At 38.1% G+C, this 22108-nt stretch overlaps 1 protein-coding gene across 1 annotated transcript in view; it reads right to left on the bottom strand.

Annotated features, from left to right (window-relative positions):
* Positions 1-22108, bottom strand: part of SLC44A1 (solute carrier family 44 member 1) — a 125708-nt gene that overhangs the window by 46500 nt on the left and 57100 nt on the right. Inside the window, exons 4-5 of the mRNA XM_077769757.1 lie at positions 16464-16600; positions 2085-2178 (exon numbers count right to left, since the gene is read on the bottom strand). Of these exons, the coding sequence (XP_077625883.1) occupies positions 2085-2178; positions 16464-16600 (231 nt within the window). The remainder of the gene's footprint in view (positions 1-2084; positions 2179-16463; positions 16601-22108) is intronic.

The raw sequence follows: 22108 nt of genomic DNA, 5'->3' as shown, positions 1-22108 counted from the left end.
TAAGGGCCACTTGCCTGCAGCACAAGTTTTGCCTAGTCTAGGTTTGCCTAGTGCCAGTCTTTTGGTGTACACAAAAATAGTCACCAAAACAGTCCCTATTTTTTTTTTTAAGGACAGAGTTTAAGGACAGAGACTAGTCCTCACTCATCTTTGGAGATTCGGTATCTAATGCTAAGTGTGGAACGTGGTATTGCCCCAAGCTTTTTATCAGAACAAATTCTTTGTTTCTTGATCCTTATACTCTGCTTGCCAAATGCTAAATGATGATACTTACAAGGTCCTAATTTGACTTCCTTCTATCAACTGTTACTTCTCTTTTACTTTCCAACAGGCTGAGTTCAAATTAAAGTGGTAAGATAATTTTAGGCTGTGAGGTACTAAGATTAGTAAAACATGGGATATTTAAATAAAGTATAAACATAGTATACAGTCAGTTTTCTGATGGCATAGGGTCATCTTTACTTCTTGCATTACTGAGATATTAGGAGATGGAGAAGCCAAGTCTGTCCATGTCTAGAACCCAAGCCCCTAATAATATGTTTCATCTTCAAAGTGAATGCCCTTACATGAGGGCATTGCCCTTACATGAGATGTGTGAGTTATATATGGCCAAGAATGTAACACCTGAGACGAATATCCAGGGACAGGCAGTCCTCAACATGGTAGAGTCAGAGGTCAGAGGTGCAGGAGGATTTACTCCACCCCTACCCCTCTCATGTTACACAGGAGCATCCTCACATCAGTGCTTTTTCATTATCCGTTCATAACATGTTTACGCCTTAAAATGTGACTCTATACTCAAAGTATGCATTTAAAACAGGCTTTTAGCAGCTGAGTAGATAAGAGGACAGAGCCCTTCTTGTTTTTACATTGATAAATTTTCTTCAGTGACTCTATTCAAAGGCTCTCCTTTTCTTTACTGTCACAGCCTCCCTAATATTCTCAGTGTTCATGAATGGAGTCTCTTTACCAATTGGTCTAAGATCATAATTTATAGGCCTTACGATCTTTTTAAAAGAGTTCCTTTATTTTTATTTCCACAGGCTTTACATTTTAATTTCAACAGCAACGTGACAAGACTAAAAGAGCTGGAAATCAATTAAAGTGATATATTCCTTTGTCTACTTTTCAACAGAAAATTTCAAATTTCATTCAAGTTAATAAAGCACAATTACACCCGTAAGCAAGCCAAAGGAAAGCAGACATAAGATGGATCTCAAAATTTTAACCTGTAGCTTGCTATAATACACTAAGATATAATAAAAATGGCCTCAATTCAGTATTCCTTGTGAAGTTGACTCATGTCATACACGATTAGAGATACACATTTAAGGTTCTCAAGATCAGACATGTTCCAAATCCTACGCCCTTAATTCTGAGGATACATTCTATAATGCTTACAAATATATTTATTTGTTAAAAGAAAATCTATAATTTTAAAGCTGGATTTATTTATAACTACTGTGAGATCCTTCCAAATAAAGAATGTTTCTTGTCTCTTCTGTGTAGCCATTATATGCAGTAGGTACTTAATAATAAATATTTGTTGACTAAGACCTTGGATAAGATATGGCAAACAGCATATTTATAGCTTTATAGCTATACATATAGCTATAATAATATAGCATTATTATAGAGAATGTACCTAAAATATATAGCCTGAAATAAAGTATGGAGAATAATCTGGAGTATTGTTTTAATTTACTTAAATAATCCCACTAACAATTACTGGAATCAACTGCAGAGATTCTTTGGAGACTGTGAGACTTGGCTTCTAATTTCGCTATAGATTTTATAATGATTCAGCAGTTCTCTACACTTAAAAAGTATGACATTAAAAAAAAAAGCAAACCCCCAAAAGAAATTTAAAATATCTGGGAATGAGAAAAGTTATGTGCCTCTGTGTGTGTTTTAAGATATGAAATACACGTTGTCATTTCTATTACCACTTTTTAAATCTTGTTGTAAAAGTACCAGTCCTGAGCAACTGGTATCAAGTGACTCTTTTCCCAGAACAATACATACAGTTTAAAATCTACCTACAAAAACAGAAGTCACAAGTTAACAAAATACAATAAAATTACCTCGCTGGAACTGGTAGTTTGGGGCAAAGAACAGAAGCTTTTGAAGATGTAGTGTATTCAGAAGGCTTTAGGTTGTAGCTACATAGTGCTGAGCCTGTTGAAAGAAAAGGTATATGTTAGCTGGCAGAAAAATAATGGATTCACTGTAATTTTATTTTATATGTTTATATCAACTCAACATATACAACTTTTAACCACTATAGAACTAATAAGAATCTGATTTGGTCTTTAGCATCAGTCCTAGTCATTTAAAACTGATTTCTCTCCAGCAATTTATGCACAAATTTTAACAATATTCAGGGTAATAACAACAGTAAGTACTATAACTACCTTTCTTGAGTATCTGCCATATATCAGACCATACATATATACATATATATAATTTTTTTTAAGAGTCAACTTTTAGTAACTAACCAAACCGTGTCCAGGAATGTCCCCAAACAACCAAACAACAGAAACATGACAGAATTCTCCTGTTAAAGAAGCCAAGTATCTTGGCCCACCCTAGCACTTCTGAGGGTCAGGCTAAGAGTAGCCCATTCCCAAGGCTGGTTCTATACCCATGCAAGTTTCTCCCCTTCTCTCCACCATGCTGGAACTCAGAAAGTCACTCACTGGGTGGGGGCCTCTCCTTTTACCCCATACATATGTTAATTATGTGTTTACTTTAACTTGATTAAGCAAGTGTTATTAAGCCTACTTTACAGAGGAGGAAACAGAGGCTAAGAAACAAAGTACATCACTTGCCCAAGATGACCCAGCTACTAGGCAGGAGAGCTGGAACTGCACCCCAGATCTCTTTGACTACAAACCCAGCTTCAACTACACATGTCATCCCTCTTTCCTATGCTTCCCATTACTAAATATTTAAAAGGACTGCATACAGCACATATGCTTTCAGACAATACATTACTTTTTCCTTATTTAAAGGCAGTAAATACTAACTGTAAATAAACTGAACAGATTGATAAAAGGATTCTAGCTTTCAGATGGTTTAAAACAGCTCAAATTCAATCATAGGTTGTTTTGATGTTTACAGCCATCTAAGTCCAGACAACCCTCGATAAGTCTTATTTTACTGACCTGCTAATTTTATAATATAGCAACGAGAATATTGTCAGGTTTGTCGTAATGATAGATATTGTTAACTGAGAAGACCTAGGCTCTAGTTCTAATTTTGCACTCTATCATGTAAATTGTTTATATTTTATTAATTGCAGTTCCTACCAGATTACTAATCTGGCCAACTATTTTATTGTTAAATATAAATAGAACAGCTTTGTGTTTATGTTTATAATATAGCAACAATGAAGTTTCACATACCACCATGGAAAAAGTTTAAAATAAAATGTGAGGTGAAAATGGCAAGTTTTAACATTGAACTAACTATAGAAATGTCATGTGAGAATGTAAGAAAGAGCTAGAAGAGAATACAGAAAAAAGATTTGCTGGGAGAACAAACTTTAGAGTGGTTTTATTTCATTTATACCTTGTCCTATCAATCAAAAGAAATTTTATTTATTATTTTTAAAAATTTTTAATGTTTTATTTATTTTTGAGAGAGAAAGACAGCGTGAGCAGGGGAGGGTCAGAGAGAGAGAGGGAGACACACAATTAGAAGCAGGCTCCAGGCTCTGAGCTGTCAACACAGAGCCTGACGCGGGGCTCGAATCCACGAACTGTGAGATCATGACCTGAGCCAAAGTTGGATGCTTAACCGACTGAGCCACCCAGGTGCCCCCAAAAGAAATTTTAAAAGGCCACAAACCTGCATTTAATTCAGTAATGCTGCCCCCAAACCAGCAACAAACCTGCTGCGTATTTAAATATATGGCCTGTAGGGGTGCCTGGGTGGCTCAATCGGTTGAGCGTCTGACTTGGGCTCAAGTCATGATCTTGCAGTTCGAGCTCCACGTCCAGCTCTGTGCTGAAATGCTGACAGCTGGGAGCCTGGAGGCTGCTTCAGATTCTGTGTCTCCCTCTTTCTCTGTTCCTTCCCCACTCATACTCCATCTCTCCATCTCTCTCTCTCTCTCTCTCTCTCTCTCTCTCTCTCAAAAATAAATAAGTATTTTTGGGGCGCCTGGGTGGCTTAGTCGGTTAAGCGTCCGACTTTCGCTTAGGTCATGATCTCATGGTTCATGGGTTCGAGCCCTGCATCGGGCTCTGTGCTGACTGCCAGCTCAGAACCTGGAGCCTATTTCAGAGTCTGTGTCTCCCTGTCTCTCTGACCCTCCCCTGCTCACGCTGTCTCTCTCTCTCTCTCTCCTAGAAATAAATAAAAATATTTTTAAAAAATAAATAAATAAATAAATATTTTTAAAAGGTTAAAAAAATATTTGGGCTGTAAATATCATACTTAGATAAAATATGTAGCATCTATTTTAGATAAAGATAATTCAAGTAATTTGACAATGAAAGATTTTTTTAAAGAGATACTTGAAAGTTACATGGCACTGTTAAGTTTCTTCAGCTTAAGACAGACTCGCGAGGAAACTAAGTTACTAAAATCGTTTTTGAACATTCTTTCCATTTTAATGACTTATTGTTTTTAAGTTAAGCATGAATATTAAATATATTTCATGTCTGAAGATAATGCCACTAGATTCTATTTACAGCAGTTTTAGAGAAAACACGGCAGCAGTGGCAAGCAAACATTTTAGATTAATCCTGAAATATCCAGGAGTCCTACTGTAGGATTGCTCATGAAAAACAGCCACTGTGCCACTAACTGCAGAGTACCCAATGTGATCATCAACTTCCTGTTTTGAATTGTCAACTTATTTCTTTCAGAGTCCAAGATGGAATCGATTTACACAATATGAAAGGTCCTAACGAAAGCACTGTGTCAGTGCCGTCAAACACACTGCTTCAGCTGAATTCAGTGAACATAATCTCCGTCTCCACCCTTTCTTCATTTAAAAAAGGAGGTCAGCAGGTGCAACAGGGTTCAATTTTATAAATACTTTCCCAGGATAATGCTCAATGAAAGGATAATAGCCTTATCTCTGATGGTATTCTGGGACACAGGCCAGTACTAAATAGATCCTGTACTAAATAGATTAAAGGAAAAAGATCTTTCCAATGCGTTAGTAGTAACAATCAGAAGAAACTTTATAATGCTTCCTGCTCAAAGGGCTGATGGGACAGAGAAGCCTCAAAGAAGAACATTAAAACAACCCAGTAATGGCAAAATGTTACAACTGTTTTTCCTTTCATGTTTATTAGCTGATGCATTTTCAGTGAAAACTTTTAAGGTGGTAACCATCTTCTTTTTTTTTTTTTAAATAGTGAAAGTGTAAATAATACTTAGCACAAGAGGTTTGGTCAGAAACAGTAAGACAAAGTTTTTCTTCGAACACAAAAGGCAGGGAAAACCATACTTGAGTAATGAAGCCTAAAACCAAAAACAAAAGCTTATCTAAACCACAACAGAGGCAATCCATGCAATACAGCAATGTTATTCAAAATGAGTGATCTTAGGAAGCCAACGTGGGTATATAAACATTTATCTTGGTAAACAGTTGCTATAGTCCCCAGAATGTTTAACTACTATAATTTTTCAAGTGACTTATAATACTCAATTATTTATTCTTTAGCTCAACATCACTTATAAGAACTCCCTTAAGAGGTATGTTTCTATCACCATGCTCCAAACACTATAGATGAGGAAAAAAAGTAATACTTCCAAGGGCTTATAAGTAATCACTGACAAATTCAGAAATAAAATTCTCTACTCTTAGGCCACAATGCTTCTTCTGTGCCATTCCTAATAGTCATAATCAGACAAATATTCAATAAGCCTCTGGGCAAAAAATAGACATTCCACAGATATCTTGGAAACAACATGTTTGGTGGAAAAAAGACATTTCCATCACCCACTCTCCAAATCTGCTCTGCCTCCTTCCATCTGTTTTCCATCCTTGATAATGGCTCTACCATCCATGAAATCCCCAAGGACTTGAAATGGGAAGTCGTCCTATATCTTCTTCTTTATCCATCATCTTCATATACCCTTTAAGACATTTAAGATACCAAGTCCTGATAACTGGATCTTTCCATGAGTTATCTCAGACCTTTAAGATCTCTTATTGGTTCAAACTACTCTCCCAAAGGGTTTCTCCTTTATATGCTGCACACAACCTTGAGAAGGGTCTTTGTAAAATGGAAGTTAGCTGTATCATATTCCTGCCCTCAGGATAATTTCCAACTCCTTGGCTCAAAGCTCTCCTAAAGCAGGCCTCTGCCTAAAACTCCAGCCTCATCTTAACATAATAAACTACTCAGAGGGCCGCTGGGTGGCTCAGTCGATTGAGCATCTGACTTCAGCTCAGGTTACGATCATGAGTTCAAGCCCCGCATCGGGCTCGCTGCTAACAGTACGGAACCCGCTTCTGATCTTCTATCTCCCTCTCTGTCTCTCCCTCGCTTATGCTCTCTCTCTCTCTCAAAAATAAATTTTAAAAAAATTTTAATTAAAAACAAAACAAAACATAACATAACAAACTACCCACAATTTTTGCTATTTAACAAGCTTTCACGCTTTTTCACATGCTGTTTCCCCTGCGTGGGCCATCCATTCCTAACTACCATCTGAGTATTCAAGTTTGAGCAGCCTTCTACAAACTACTCAAGTCTCACCTCCTCCAGGAAGCCTTATCTGATGCACCCAAAGCTACTTACTGCTTAGTTCTATTATAAAACTTAGCATATTATTTTGTAACTTTTTTAGCTTACGTATCATGTCTACTTTTAGAAAGTGAGCTATTTGAGAACGAGACTTTATGCCTTCAAAATATGTGGGACCCCTCTCTCCTGGCACACAGGCAGTACTCAAAAGCCATCTGTTGAATACAACAGACATCCTGATTGAAAAAAAATATGAAATAACCATTTTTAAGCTCTTATTTTGGTGCTATCTGTTATATATAATGTTTATTTGCTTTTCACTATTCACTACAAATTATATAAAACAGGACTTCTCAACCCTGGTATTATAACATTTTGGGCTGGGCAGTTCTTGATTGTAGAGGGCTGTCCTGTACTTTGAAGGGTCTTTAGCAGTATCCTGGGTCTCTACCCACAAGATTACAGTACCTTCCCCTTAACCCTTCACCCAGTTGTGACAACCAAAAATGTCTCCTAATACTGCTAAGTGTGGGGAGTAGGAAGGGGGGGGGCATGTAGTGTCAATATTACCCTTAGTTGAGAATTACTGGTCTAAAACACCAATTTGAAACAAAAACACAAAATGGGGTTAGTAAGTTAGAGGCTAATTCTTCTTGCTTTAAAATTCTGCTTGATTTGTGGGGATGCCTGGGTGGTTCAGCCGGTTAAGTGCCCAACTCCTGGTTTTTGGCTCAGATCATGATCTCATGGTTGGTGAGGTCGAGCCCCATGTCAGGCTCGGGGCTGGCAGTGCAGAGCCTGCTTGGGATTTTCTCTCTCCGTCTTTCTTTGCCTCCCCCCCCCCCACCAGCTCTTTCCTTCTCTCTTTTAAAATAAATAAACATTAAAATTTTTCTGTTAAACAAAATATAAATAAAATAAAATTTTGCTGGATTTGCTATCACAGTGTTATTTGCAAGATATACTAAATTAAGAGAAAACATACTTTAGAAAATTGTAGTTAATAAAAAAAGAAAATCTCCCAATGTAGAACAGTTTTCATTATGAAAAACAAATTACATAGCTGTGTGAGGTCCAATAAATTTAACCCCTTTCTCTCTAATTAGGAAAGCATATATAAGGATATATATATTTATATATGTGTGTGTATATATATATAATATATATAATATATGTTATAATATACATACATATATATATCTGTAATTAAGAAAGCATATATATATATGTGTGTGCTGGAAGAATGCAATTTCCAATTTCAGTTTCCAGTAACCAGTAAAAGTAAAAGTATGGACATATCTGCGATTCCCAAGAAGCCCCCATTAACCAGCTGGTGGTGTAACATTATCTTTCAACCACTATTGGCACACAATAAATATTTGCTGAGTGAATTAACTTTGGACATCTGTTTGCAAGACTTCCAGGTATTGTGAAGGACAATGAAAAGTTTGTCTTCTTTCATGCAAGCTGCCTAAACAAGGGGGCTGTACCTTGTCTTCCTTTCTGTGCCACACACTTGATGGGTGCTAACCTTCAACTAATTGTTGAAGGAATTACTTAAAATTACACTATCAAACGTAAGGGTTTTTTTCCCCCTTGCTGGTTTCTGACTTGGAGGCAATTAAATCAGTTGCTAAGGTTGATCATTTTCTTTATTTATAAATGATATCAAGTCCAATCTTTTGATTTGCTGTAAGAAAAAAAATCAGGGGCACCTGGGTGGCTTAGTCGGTTGAGGATCTGACTTCAGCTCAAGTCATGATCTCAGAGTCCATAGTCTGTGGGCTCGAGCCCCACGTCAGACTCTGAGCTGTCAGCACAGCTTCGAATTCTGTGTCTCCCTCTCTTTGTGCCTCTGCCCTGGTGGTGCTCTGTTTCTTTCAAAAATAAACATTAAAAAAATTTTTTTTAAATCAATACTAACTCTGTGATTTAAGCTTTATTGTTACTTACTGACTGGTAAGAGAGAGGGAAATATACTGATCATCTATTGATACTTTGTTATTTAAAAAAATTTTTTTAATGTTTATTTAATTTTGAGAGAGAAAAAGAGACAGAGTGTGAATGAGCAAGGAGCAGAGAGAGAAGAAGACACAGAATCTGAAGCAGGCTCCAGGCTCTGAGCTGTCAGCACAGAACCCAACATGGGGCTTGAACCCATGAACCATGAGATCGTGACCTGAGCCGAGGGACACTTACCCAACTAAGCCATCCAGGCATCCCTATTGATACTAACCTTCTATGTAACACCCAGAAAATGATAATCAAAGGCTTATTTACATTCACAGATTTTATCTGATATATCACATAAGCTTTGAGGCTTCAAAGACAGAACAATGATCACTGAGAAAACACCAACCTTCATGGCTCTACTCAAACAAAGTATGAACATGGTCTAAATGGTAGGTCATAAAGCTCTCAGACTTTCTACAAAATACAGTACATTGAAGAAGCACTCACAAATGGGAGTGATTTCTCACATGTTATAAACAGGACACAAAGAAGGAAGATAAGATTTCTGCCATTTTACTACTGTGTTAGGGAAAACAAATTAGATATTGTAAAGTCTGATAAGAGTAATACAAAAGATAATAAGGTATTCCATGTAAAATATTAGCACCCACTGAGAACATGCAGTGGGCCCACAACTTACAGGTTGTTCTCATTTCTAAACTGCTATTTAGACTTTAGATTGTGGAAAGAATAAAATGACCCCCAAAGCATCTGGCACTGTGCATGGCACAAAATGGGTCTCAATAAATGGTATGGTGAAACAATGCAGGGCTCAAGTCTGACTGATCTGAACAACAGCGACAGTGGAGAAAAGTGAGGGATGAACTATGGGCCAGACTCAGAGTAGGGAGAGAGGAAGGAAAAGGACTGTCCAAACAGGCATAACCTCCCTCTCCCCAGCCTCCTTCACTGCCTCACATGGGCAGGCTGGGTTCAGATGAAAATCTCATATAAAGCTGAAGTTGGCTTCAGAGGGAGGGACACTGTATACATTGAGTTTTCAAAAATAATAATAAAGTAAGAAGGAAACCTGTTCACCAGAAACTGGAGGGAAGTAAAATGAGAGACGGGATTCATGCTCTGCTGAAAATAACTCAGGTGTAAGCTCTCACCAGATGTTTTTAGTCTTCTCTGTAGGGTACAAGGTTAGGAAAGAGGAAAAACAAGAGGGCTTACAAAAAGAAAAGGTTATGAATATTCACATGGATAGTATGGTTTGGAAAGATAAATGAATGAATAAGATGAATTATTGAGAGATGAATAAGAAAATAAACAAAGGTTCACATCAATTCTGGTTAGAATGAAGCTAAACAATTTACCTGCTGGTGGCAACTGACAGAGATTCAGAAGTGAGCATAGGATAAAGTGTGCTGAGAGAATGAGAAATTAGGAAGTGCCAATACAGATGAAGAGAGAAGTCTAATCCATCTTCTTTCAAAAAACATGAAAAGCTCCTATATGAGGTAGGGCTCGGATATTCAAAAAGGGAGAGCATGATCCCGCCCCACAGAAGTCATGTATTACTGCATGAAGACAATAAGCAAAGAACCAACATAGTACAGATTCCTTATGATACTTGCCAATTTTATTTTTTTTTAATTTCTAAATGTTTTAAATGTTTATTTATATTTGAGGGGAGGGGAAGAGAGAGGGAGACACAGATTCCGAAGCAGGCTTGAGGCTCTGAGCTGTCAGCACAGAGCCTGACATGGGCCTCCAATCCACCAACTGCAAGATCATGACCTGAGCCGAAGTCGGACAGTTAATCAATTGACCCATCTAGGTACCCTGCCAATTTTACTTTTTCAAAGCCAATTTTTAATTTCTTCTCTAGCATCATATTTATATTTGTATCATACAAACCAAACTAAGACAGTGTACACTTGTACACCTATCATCCAACTCACATACCACAGCTTCAACTTTTACATTGATCTAAATTCTTTTGCTTGCCTCTTACAGCTCTCTGTACTGTGGCAGCATCTCCACATAACCAATCTAATGTCCAGCTACTTCTTCAAAATTTTCTATACTGGTCAGACATATATGAGAGAGGCGTTTTATAAATTTCAGGGTCCAAGAAAACACCTCCTCTTTTTTTTCTAAAAGAGTTAAGAAAATATTTTGTTTCCTAATAAATGCATTTCTTACAAACAGTATTATAGGAACCTAAGTTAGCTTTCCCTTATAAAGATTTTAAATAATTTGTAAAGGTAATAAAAGTTCACACAAATGGATAGTTGTAAGTACTAAAAAGCACTTTCAAAGGTTGTCATGGAAACTTAAAACTCTTTGAAAATGATTTACATTATCTTTTCTGTCTGGTAAGAAAAATGTTATTTCACCTTATTTTTTTTTAAGATTATTTATTTATTTATTGAAAGAGAGAGAGCATGCACACATGCAAGTGGAGGAGGGACAAAGAGAGAGGGAGAGAGAGAATCCCAAGCAGGCTCTGTGCTGTTAGCATGAAGCCTGATAAGGGGCTCAAACCCACAAACATGAGATTGTGACCTAAGCTGAAATCAAGGATTGGACGCTTAACCGACTGAGCCACCCAGGTCCCCCTACTGACCCACCCAGGTCCCCCTACCTTTTAAAATAAGGTTTAAAAATATCATTTAAAAAGTTACTACCCCAGGGGCGCCTGGGTGGGTTAAGCATCCAGTTTGGCTCAGGTCATGATCTCGCAGTCTGTGGGTTCAAGACCCACATTTGGCTCGGTGCTGACAGCTCAGAGCCTGGAGCCTGCTTCAGATTCTGTCTCCCTCTCTCTCTCTCTCTGCCCCTCGCCCACTCATGCTCTGTCTCTCTCTCTCTCAAAAATAAACATTAAAAAAAATTTTTTTTAAGTTACTACCCCAAACAGGATTATTCACTTTCATCTTTTTAATTATGGTAAAATACACATAATAAAAAAATTACTACCTTAACACTATTTTAAGCGTACAATTCAGTAGCATTAAGTATATTCACATTGTTGTCCAACCATCACCACTGTCTATCTCCAGAACTCTTCATCTTGCAAAATTCACACTCTTTACTCAAAATACAGTAACTTCCCATTCCTTTCACCCTGCAGCCCCTGGCAACTACCATTCTACTCTGTCTCTCTGAATCTGACTACTGTAAGTCCCTCATATAAGTGGAATCATACTATATTTGTCCTTTTGTGACTGACTTATTTCCCTTAACAATGTCGTCAAGGTTCATCCATATTGTAGCATGTGTCAGAATGCCCTTCCTTTCTTAAAAAATTGTAGTAAAACACATAATATGACATTGACCACCTTAACCACTTTTTTCAGTATATAGTAGTGCTATATGCACACTGTTGTCCAACAGATCTCTAGAATGTTTTCATCTTTCAAAACTGAAATTCTATAGCCAGTGAAAACCACCACCCTATCTGTCTGTTACTAGCTTATTTCACCTAGAATAACAACTTCAAGTTTCATCCACGTTGTAGCATATAACAGGATTTCCTTATTTTTTAAGGCTAATATTCCATTGTATGTATACGCCACATTTTCTCTATCCATTCATCCATTAATGGACATTTAGGTTGCTTCCATCTCTTGCCTATTATGAATAATGCTACAATGAATATGAGTGTGCAAATATCTCTCTGAAATCCTGTTATCAATGCTTTTGGATATATACCTAAAAGTGGGACTGCTGAGTCATATGGTAATCTATTTTCCAAAAGACTATTTTTTAGAGCAGTTTCAGGTTCACAGCAAAATTGAGAGGAAGATAAAATGGTTTTCCACATACTTCCTGTGCCTACACACACATAACCTCCTCCATTATAACATCCCCCATCAGAGTGGTACATTTGACATAATTGATGAACCTACACATTGACATATCATAATCACTCAAAGTCCATAGTTTACATAAGGGTTAACTCTTAGTGTATGTCCTATGGGCATGGACAAATATATAGTGACATATATCCATTATTATAGTATCATATAAAGTATTTTTACTGCCCTAAAAATCCTCTGTGCTGATTCCATTTTTAATTTTTAAGGAAACTCCAAACTCTTTTCCATCACAAACATACAATTCTATATTCCTACCAACAATGCACAAACATTCCAATTTCTCTGTTCTTTCACTGACATTTGTTATTTTCTGTTTTGTGGTATTGGAGGTTTTTTCTCTAAGCTGAGCTAATGGGTGTAAGGGGGTATCTCACTATGGTTTTCTTTTACATTTCCCATATGATTAGCATGTTGAGCATCTTTTCATGTCCTTCTTATTGGCCCATCATAGACCTTTGAAGAAATGTCTATTCAAGTCCTTTGGCCATTTTTTAATTGGGTTGTTTGTTTCTTTCTTGTTGAGTTGTAGGAATTCTTTATATATTCTGGGTACTAACCCTTCACCAAATATAATGAATTGCAAATCTTTTCTCCTACTCCACGGATTACCTTTCACGCTGCTGTGTCCTTGGATGCACACAGTTTTAAATTTTGATGTAGTCCAGTTTACCTATTTTGTTTCTTTTGTTGACGGAGCTTTTGGTTCATATCCAAGAAATTATTGCCAATATAATGTCATGAAGGTTTCCCTTATAGTTTCTTCTAAGAGCTCTAGAGTTTGCTCTTACATTTGGACTCTGTCATGGATTTTGAGCAATTCTCTCTTACAGATTTGGAAATTTCCCATTTAAACCTAAATTAGCTCTTGAAGATGTTCTTCTCTGATGGACATAACTGAGATCAAAGGGCCTGTGCATTTTCTAATAGAAATGTAGCTGTTAACAACATGGGGATACAGGTAACTATAAAAATCATTCCCTCCTTCCAAATCAGTGTGCACCTCAAATGATGGAAAGACAAAGGGGAAAAAAAAGATAATGCAAAAAGATAAAGAATTCTCTCAGTGACAAGAATAATGTTGGAATTAAGTTTTACCAGGTCTAGTTTTTTAAGTATTTTTTTTAATGTTTATTTTTGAGAGAGAGACAGAGGGTGAGCAGGGAAGAAGCAGAGAGAGGAAGACATAGAACTCGAAGCTAGCTCCAGGCTCTGAGCTGTCAGCACAAAGCCCAATGCAAGGCTTGAACTCACAAACTGTGAGATCATGACCTGAGCTGAAGTCAGGCGCTTAACTGACTGAGCTACCCAGGTGCCCCTTACCAGGTCCAGTTTAAGTCACCAATCCAAAGAACAATCCACATTTAAAAAAAAAAAAAAAAACCAAAAATTTTCAACTTAGGGTTGCTATTAAAATAAAGGTATTTAAGTTCCTCCACCAAAGGCTCCCTTCTCTATTATAAGTTCACAGTTTTTCTATTGCCTTTTAAAATATTTATCTTCTCTATCCTCCACTGCTGTGCTTCTTGATGCTGCCATTATTAAAACTTTTTCTTATGCCTAACACGTTGACTTATTTTGCAAACAGCTGCCTGAAAAGCCTAAGGGTGCCTGTGTAGTTAGGCACCAATTTAAGAAGTCTGTTTTCTGGAATAATATTTATTCATTAATATTCTTGAACACCTGCTTTGTGTAAGACTGTGAAAGAAACAAAGCTGCAACACTCACCAGAAAGGTCTTATAAACTGGCCTTAATAGGCCATATTCAGTATCATAATCACTTAGAAGGATAATGACCTGGAAATAAACATACCAGCCAGGCTGCATGGGGCAGATGATCTCCCCAGCAGATCATCACAGCAGGCAATACGGTGAACAAGGAACTAACTCTCTTCTGGCCCCTCTAGCTGACATGTCAGGTTCAAGGGACCAAGACTCACATCCAGTGGGTTCAGGAAAACATGTTAGAAGATAGTTTGGCACTAGATCATAGCTTTGAATGCCAAGGTAAGATATATAACATTTTATTTTATAACTTCTGATGACTTTTGAGTAAGGGATTAACATGACTAAAGCTCTAGCAACGTTCACACGGCAGTAGTATGTAAGGGTCTAGAAGCAGAGAGAGACTAGAGGCAGGAAGACTACTACCTTCCATTGGGGGAACAATAACATTAATAGTAATAACCGAACAGCAGTAACAAATACTTTTTTTTCCAGCAATTTACAATTTACGAGACACTCTTCTAAGCATTTTCCATGCATGAGGTCCTTATAACACCCTGTGAGGCAGTTTTAGTACAAATATTTGCCCCTTCATAAATGGAAAAATTGAGGCAACTAGAGATCAATAACTTGCCTAGGGTCTCATGGTTAGTACATGGTAGGACCAATATTTGAGCCCAGATGATCTGGTTCCAGAGCCTATACTCTCAACAACTCAACACCACCACCTCCCAAAGTGCACCATGTATGCTCACCTTGCCTAAGATTTCAGAAAAACCCATAAAGGATAACTCACTTCTCCCTAAGGAACCTGATAGTGATAGGGTCGACAGTTCTAGTATCAGACTCAGCAAATCAATCTGTGTGAGGATATCATGTGGGAATAAATAATAAGATCTTGAAGAGTAGCTGGCACCTCTTTATTCAGTGCCCACCAAGGGCCAAGTATTCATGTATTATCTCATCAAATCCTCACAACAACAATTCTATGACGGAGGCATTGTTTTCAACCCACTTTTTTCAGATGAGGAAATCTAGGTTCAGAGAGGCTACACTTTCTGTGCCTCATTACAGAACCAGTTAGTGACAGCAGCAGAAGCAGAATCCAGTCACATTAATCTCGTGCTCTTCCTACTACCTTACACTGAGGGCCTGGAGCAGTAGTGACAGGAATACGGCCAGTCTTAGAAAGCTGCAGTCCTCCTGCCCTCAAAGAGCCCGCAGCCCCATCAGAAAGCTCTGGAGCTGTGTAGAGGGACGTGTGCTGCTGTGTTCCCCGGCTGTCTCTCTACGCAGCTAGAAGCTTCACCAGGCAGATGCTAAGTCAGTCCTTTTTCCAAGGAACCAGAACCAGCCTGTAAGTCAGGCGAGGCTAAGGCAGCTCTGAGGACTCCAACGCACAGAACGCAAACCTGACACCCATGGAAGTTCACAAACACAGGCTATCAGTTTGGGGCCCTGCATGAAGAAAAGTTAAAAATAACATTCTCTGAAGAGAACTGGGGCAAGTCAGAGGGAACTCAGGACAGTACCTGGAAATTAGAAACCCAAGGGAGCGGAGTTACAAGTTAGAAATTGACTATGATTGTTTTCTCGACTAATTCCCATATGTTTAACCTCAAAATTTCTTAAAACTTTACTCTTAGGAAAATGGTTATGAGATAATATGAAATTAAAAAAAGCAAAACACAATAGAAACATCTGGTGGACTTTGGGTATTCATTTTCTTTTCCCTGAATTTTCTAAATTTCCTATAATAGACATATATTACATTGTTATCCAGGGACAAAAATAAAATACACTAATCAAAATATTTTTAATCAGTATTTATGAAGAGAAAAAGAAAAAAAAACAGTTTCACAAAGAGTAGTCTAGTCATTTACAAATGCTCAAACACTTGAGACACCTGTAAAAAAAAAAAACCCACAAATTTCCTGAACCCAAAGACCTACTCAGAATTTCCCTGGAGGGAGCCTAGGAATCTGGAGTTTTAACAAGCTCCCCAGGTGACTATAATCTTTTTTATCAAGGAAGTCCACAAGGACTTTCAATCCTCTTTTTCTTTTTAAGGTTCCTTGGTGATTTATTTAATACTAGTACAAATTTATACTGGAATGCAAGCACACAGTATGTCCCAGTGGGAGTAAGTGACCGGGGTGAGGACCTGGACGGACTCATGTCTCACCATTTATCTCTGCAAACTTCTGAACATCACTCAGGGTTTTCAGTTCTTGTCTCGGACATGCTGTTACACACAGTGCTACAGACTTGATCTTCCGGTTTATCAAGTCCAGATTGCATGGATCCAAAAAGAACACATACCTAAAGCATAGAGAAAAATATCGAGATGTTATTTCGCAAAAACACATTCTGGTTCACTGCCTAACGTGACTAAGCCTGTAAGCAAAGAACATCCACGTACCCCTTCACAAATTTTATCAAAGATGGACAGACAATTCAGAAATCTAATCAGATATATATATATATTTTTTTTTAATTAGTTGCTTGTAAACATACTGTTAATAGTGGGGACTGGAGGAATTGCAGGACTCCTATTGGTCATGATGTATTTTTCCTAATATTTAAATTTTTGTAATGTGTACTTTATAATTAGAAATTATCTATTTTAGTTTTTTTTGAGAATTAATTTGTTTTCTTCTTCTTTGTCATGCTTATGCCCCAAAAGTTACTAGAATATTTCAATACTGCTACGTAACGAGAATTATAGTTTATGTATAAAATTTTAAATTAGGGAGATGGGCTAAATGAGTAAGTGGCATTAAGGAATCAATAAAATCACTGTTGAACTATATGCTAACTAACTTGGATGTAAATTTTAAAAATTTAAAAAGATTAAAAAATAAAAGATTTTTAAAAATTTTAAAATGATAAAAATGAAATATAAACTTTTTCTAATTAGTATGTAATTATAAAAATGAACTGTAAAATTACATACAATGGAATACATAACACTGAATGGATACTAGAGAGAATTATGCCAACATTTTAACTACAGTCATCTCTGGATATTAGAATAAAGTGATTTTAATTTTCTTTATTTTTCAGAATTCTCATTTTCTAGTAAATGCAAATGACTTTTGAATTGAGATAGCTACAATAAATATTATTTATTAAAAAGGTCCATTACATATCAACAAAGTAATTTTCAAGTCTCAAATTACCACTTTTGTATTCCGTACATTTCATATTTTAGAAAAAGGAAGATTAATCAGAAATTACACTGAAACAGATTGTTTTTAAATGTTAAACAGTAGGGGCACCTGGGTGGCTCAGTGGGTTAAGCTCTTGATTTCAGACCCAGTAATGATCCTGTGGTCTGTGGATTCGAGCCCTGTGTCAGGCTCCGCGCTGTGTAAATGCAGAGACTGATTATAATTCGTTCTCCCTGTCTCTCTGCACCTACCCCATTTGTGCTCTCTCTCTCTCTCGCTCTCAAAATAAATAAATAACTTTTAAAAAATTATTTTTTTAAAAAAAGTGTTATTTGGAAGTGAAATTCAGACTGCTTCTGTGGCTGATGACAGGGAGCCAGAGTAGACGACAGACACCTCCTGACCCCCAGTGTGTGGAAACCAGCACCCCCTGACTAATACCCCTCCATCTTCCTGTGTAGCTGCGTGGACACGCCCTGCCTGGGGCTCTTTGCAGGGAACTGCACAAAGCCTGCCTCTGGGCAGGGAACATGCAGGTCCTTGAAGAAGGTGTCATAAAAACTTTGAGTCATTTACCTCCACCGATGATACTGTTAACAATAACAATAATGGTAGCCAACATTTACTGAGTACTTACTATGCACCAGATGCTGTATTAAATCTTTTACACCTATTAACTCATTTATCACACAATCTTCACAACAATCCTGTTGTCTGTTTTCGTGGGGGTGAGTAGGTGGGCAGTGGAGCTGGGGTGAGGAGAGGAGTCAAGCGCATAGTTCTAAGTGATGACCAATGCCTTAATAAATGTCTGGAGAAAGCAGATGACAATAGAAAAATGGGCTTGGAGAAAAGGAGAGAATGCCAGAGGCTCCGGGGGTCTTGCAGTTAGACCAGGGACACTGCATTTTCAGCATCCTGAGAACAGATACCCTGACTGTCCTGCAGGATTCTGCCCCCTCCAAGGCCAAAACTGTCCTCACTATATTTCCAACTCCTGTTACCTTAAAGCATCCTCTTTTGATTTATCTTAGTGACCGAGCAGCAGCCTCATACCACACATGGGTCATGCCAATCTGAGCTTGCTTTCTGGTTCTCTTTCTTTTTTTCTTTAATGTTTATTTTTGAGAGAGACACAGAGAGAGAGAGAGAGAGAGATTGAGTGGGGGAGGAGTAGAGAGAGAGGGAGACACAGAATCTAAAGCAGGCTCCAGGCTCTGAGCTGTCAGCACAGAGCCTGATGCGGGACTCAAACGCTCAAACCCACAAACCGTGAGGTCGTGACCTGAGCCGAAGTCAGATGCCTAACCAACTGTGCCACCCAGGTGCCTCTCTGGTTCTCGTTCTCAATAGTTCTCTGATCTTCGGGAATATATTTATCCTTTTGAGACTCAGTTTCCTTATCTATAAAACTGCATTCCACCTGTTTCATAGTTTAACATTCCTGATACTGTACATAGAACCCCTAACATGCAGTATAGATTCAGTGATTTGTATTGTTAAGAAAACGACTTGCCTTTGCAGAAATTTACATTTTGATAGTAAGGCACTAAATTCAACACTGTGTGATAGAGACATAGAACATGACTCTTCCACTAACATTAAACTTTATTTGTAAGAAATGTCTGTGTAAGAGTATTCATGACCATTAGGTCATCAACCTTGATAAGAACAAAGTAGGCCTTGGAGCGCCTGGGTGGCTCAGTCAGTTAAGCGTCCAACTTCGGCTCAGATCATGATCTCACAGTTCGTGGGTTCGAGCCCCACATCGGGCTCTGTGCTGACAGCTAGCTCAGAGCCTGGCGCTTGTTTCGGATTCTGTGTCTCCCTCTCTCTCTGACCCTCCCCTGCTCATGCTGTCTCTCTTTCTCTCTCAGAAATAAATTTAAAAAAACATTAAAAAAAAAAAAAGAAGATGAAGAACAAAGTAGGCCTTGAGGCTTCTGGTTGGCTCTGTCAGAAGAGAATGGGACTCTTGATCTCAGCGTCATCAGTTCAAACCCCATGTTGGGTACAGAGATTACTAAAAAAATAATAAAAATAAATAAACTTTAAAAAAAAAAGGAACTAAGTAGGCCTCCACAAGGAGACACAAGGAAAATAACACAAGAGACAGAATTCTATAATGTCTATAGCACTATACAATTAACACCATTCATTCTTCAGCCTGTGTGTATGGTTTGGAAGAATCTACTTCAACAGAAATAAATAATAATTTTAAATGGTATGCTCATGAAATAAACTCACTTGCACATATACACACCATTAAAGGCAAAACACTCACTTCCATAGTCTATGAATATAATAAGTTTTTAATTCCTTACACATTCCACATATTCAAATGCAATATAGACACAACATGTGTGTATGCACACACACAACATTTAAAATGATTTATAGGCCTCAGATTCCAATTCTGTTAACACTTACTGGATGTCTGGGTGCTGGGAACTGTCACATCCATGACTTTTATTTGTTCCTCACAACAACTTTGTAAGCTAGAGGCCATTACCATTCCACAGAAGATGAAACTGAGGCCCCAGGGGGCTAACTACATGGCCCAAGAGCACTAGTAGATGCCAAAGCATGAATTCAAACCTAGTCTGAGTTTCATTCTGTGTCCAACCTGTTCTATCCCCAAACTATTTCCTACAAAATAATAAATCATTGTAACTGTTCTGTATTAACTTATAATATTGTTTCCAGAATTCTGAACTTCAATTCAGTCCATGGCAACAAATACATAAGCAATTAAATTTTACCTAAATGGCATTTAACTAAATATTTACAGAGTAGGAAAAATGCATGTGTCTAACAGATAAGTTTTATGATTCATTAAAACTGTACCTTCTTGCCTTTTGATTGAAAAATGCCCTTTAGCCAGGTAAATAAATCTTTACATCAGTTTCAGTTTTCACTTCAAACAAAATGAACTGTATGTGGCAATTCCATTTTTTGGAAAGGAGACAAATAACCAACTTTCAAATCAGCATGGCACTGGCAGACCAGATTAACCAACAAATCTACTGGTAAGTGTTTTTTTAACCAATAGAACAAAAGACTCGAGGTAGGGGGCTATAAAACATTCTAAAAAGGCTTCTTAGAAACAGGCTGCTTTGACTCTGCCACTGGCTAAATGGTTGGGTAAGGGAGAGGCACATGGGTTCTGAGGAACCACCTATCAGGCAACTGTGATTACACACACCCAGGGCCGCTATGCTCCTTCCTTTCAGGCTGGAGAACCACTGTCACAGGTAACCAAGAAACCCGAGTGAAGAGCAAATTTTCATTGCCATTCTTGGTGAGTCTTCTACTAAACCTACTAATAGCTTACAAAACAGCTTTAAGTTTCACTACCTGTAGAGGAGTAGGAATGAATCAACTACCAAAAGTGGGATTAAGAGAAGGAAGAGATGCAACAAGAGAAAAATACTTCACAAATGGAAGAGCCCAGATACCTGCAGGCACTCGCACACGGGATGGGGCAAGCAGCATCACCATGTGCTTGGTATTGGGAAGAACACGTCTGCAAAGAGATCTGCAAAACAGCTTAAGCGAGCTTGGAACTTCAAAGTTAAGAGGAATCGCAAAAAATGTTTAAGACTAAACCGTAAAGCAAACATTATAGAGGCCAGCAGGTAAGGCACGTAAGCATGTATTACAGTCAAGAAGGCTCCTGGGAACTACTGAAGGAGAGAAACAGATAAATTCATTTCAAATTGAAATTCTTGAAATACACGTTATCCCCAAAAAGACCAGACAGGAGAGAAGTCTAAATAAAATGTTTATCTACACAGTAAACTTGCAGGGACAGATGCACTAAAGATGAAAACAGAGCAGTATAGCAAAGGAAGGGCACTGGAGCATGGAAGTTCAGGAAAAAGGACAAGAGACACAGAAAGAGGTGACTTTTAAAGCTGTGCTCAGAGCAAGGCAGTGAACACTGAGTGAGCTGATGCAGATAAGGATGCCAGAGATGGTTCAAAACTGCTTTACACTTCTATTTTGCTTTCATTTTCTTCAAGGAAGACAGGGCAAGGTAGAGAAAAAGATTTATTGGGAATTTACTTTGGGCCACAAAGTATCTTAGGCGCTATCCTCACGCATTCTAAGTCAACAAGAGGGAACTGAGATGTACAAGTTAGACAACTAACCAAAAGCCAAACTGACTTGATGACGTGAACCTTAGGGGGACTGATTCCCAAGTGTTGCTCTTTCTGCCACTGCCCTTCCAACTTAAAATGGAAAGTGAGGGGCACCTGGGTGACTCGGTTGGTTGAGCGCCCAACTCTTATTTTTCTGTTTATTTATTTTTGAGAGAGAGACAGAGAGAGAGGAAGACGCAGACCCCAAAGCAGGCTCCAGGCTCTGAGCTGTCAGCATAGAGCCCAACATGGGGCTCGAATTCATGAACTGTGACATCATGACCTGAGCTGAAATCAGATGCTTAACCAACTGAGACACCCAGGTGCCCCAAGTATCCAACTCTTGATTTTGGCTCAGGTCATGATCCCTGGGTCAAGGGATCAAGCCCAGTGTCCGGCTCCATGCTGAGCAGGGAGCCTGCTTGGGATTCTCTCTCATTCTCTCTCTCTCTCTCTCTCTCTCTCTCTCTCTCTCTCTCAAGCTCTCTCTCTCAAGCTCTCTCTCTCCTTGT

The sequence above is a fragment of the Crocuta crocuta genome, unplaced genomic scaffold (genome assembly GCF_008692635.1).
Source record: "Crocuta crocuta isolate KB4526 unplaced genomic scaffold, BGI_CrCroc_1.0 scaffold95, whole genome shotgun sequence".
In the NCBI taxonomy this organism is placed as follows: Eukaryota; Metazoa; Chordata; class Mammalia; order Carnivora; family Hyaenidae; genus Crocuta; species Crocuta crocuta.
The sequence above is the reverse complement of the archived record's forward strand: the minus strand, read 5'-3'. Positions and strand labels throughout refer to the sequence as shown.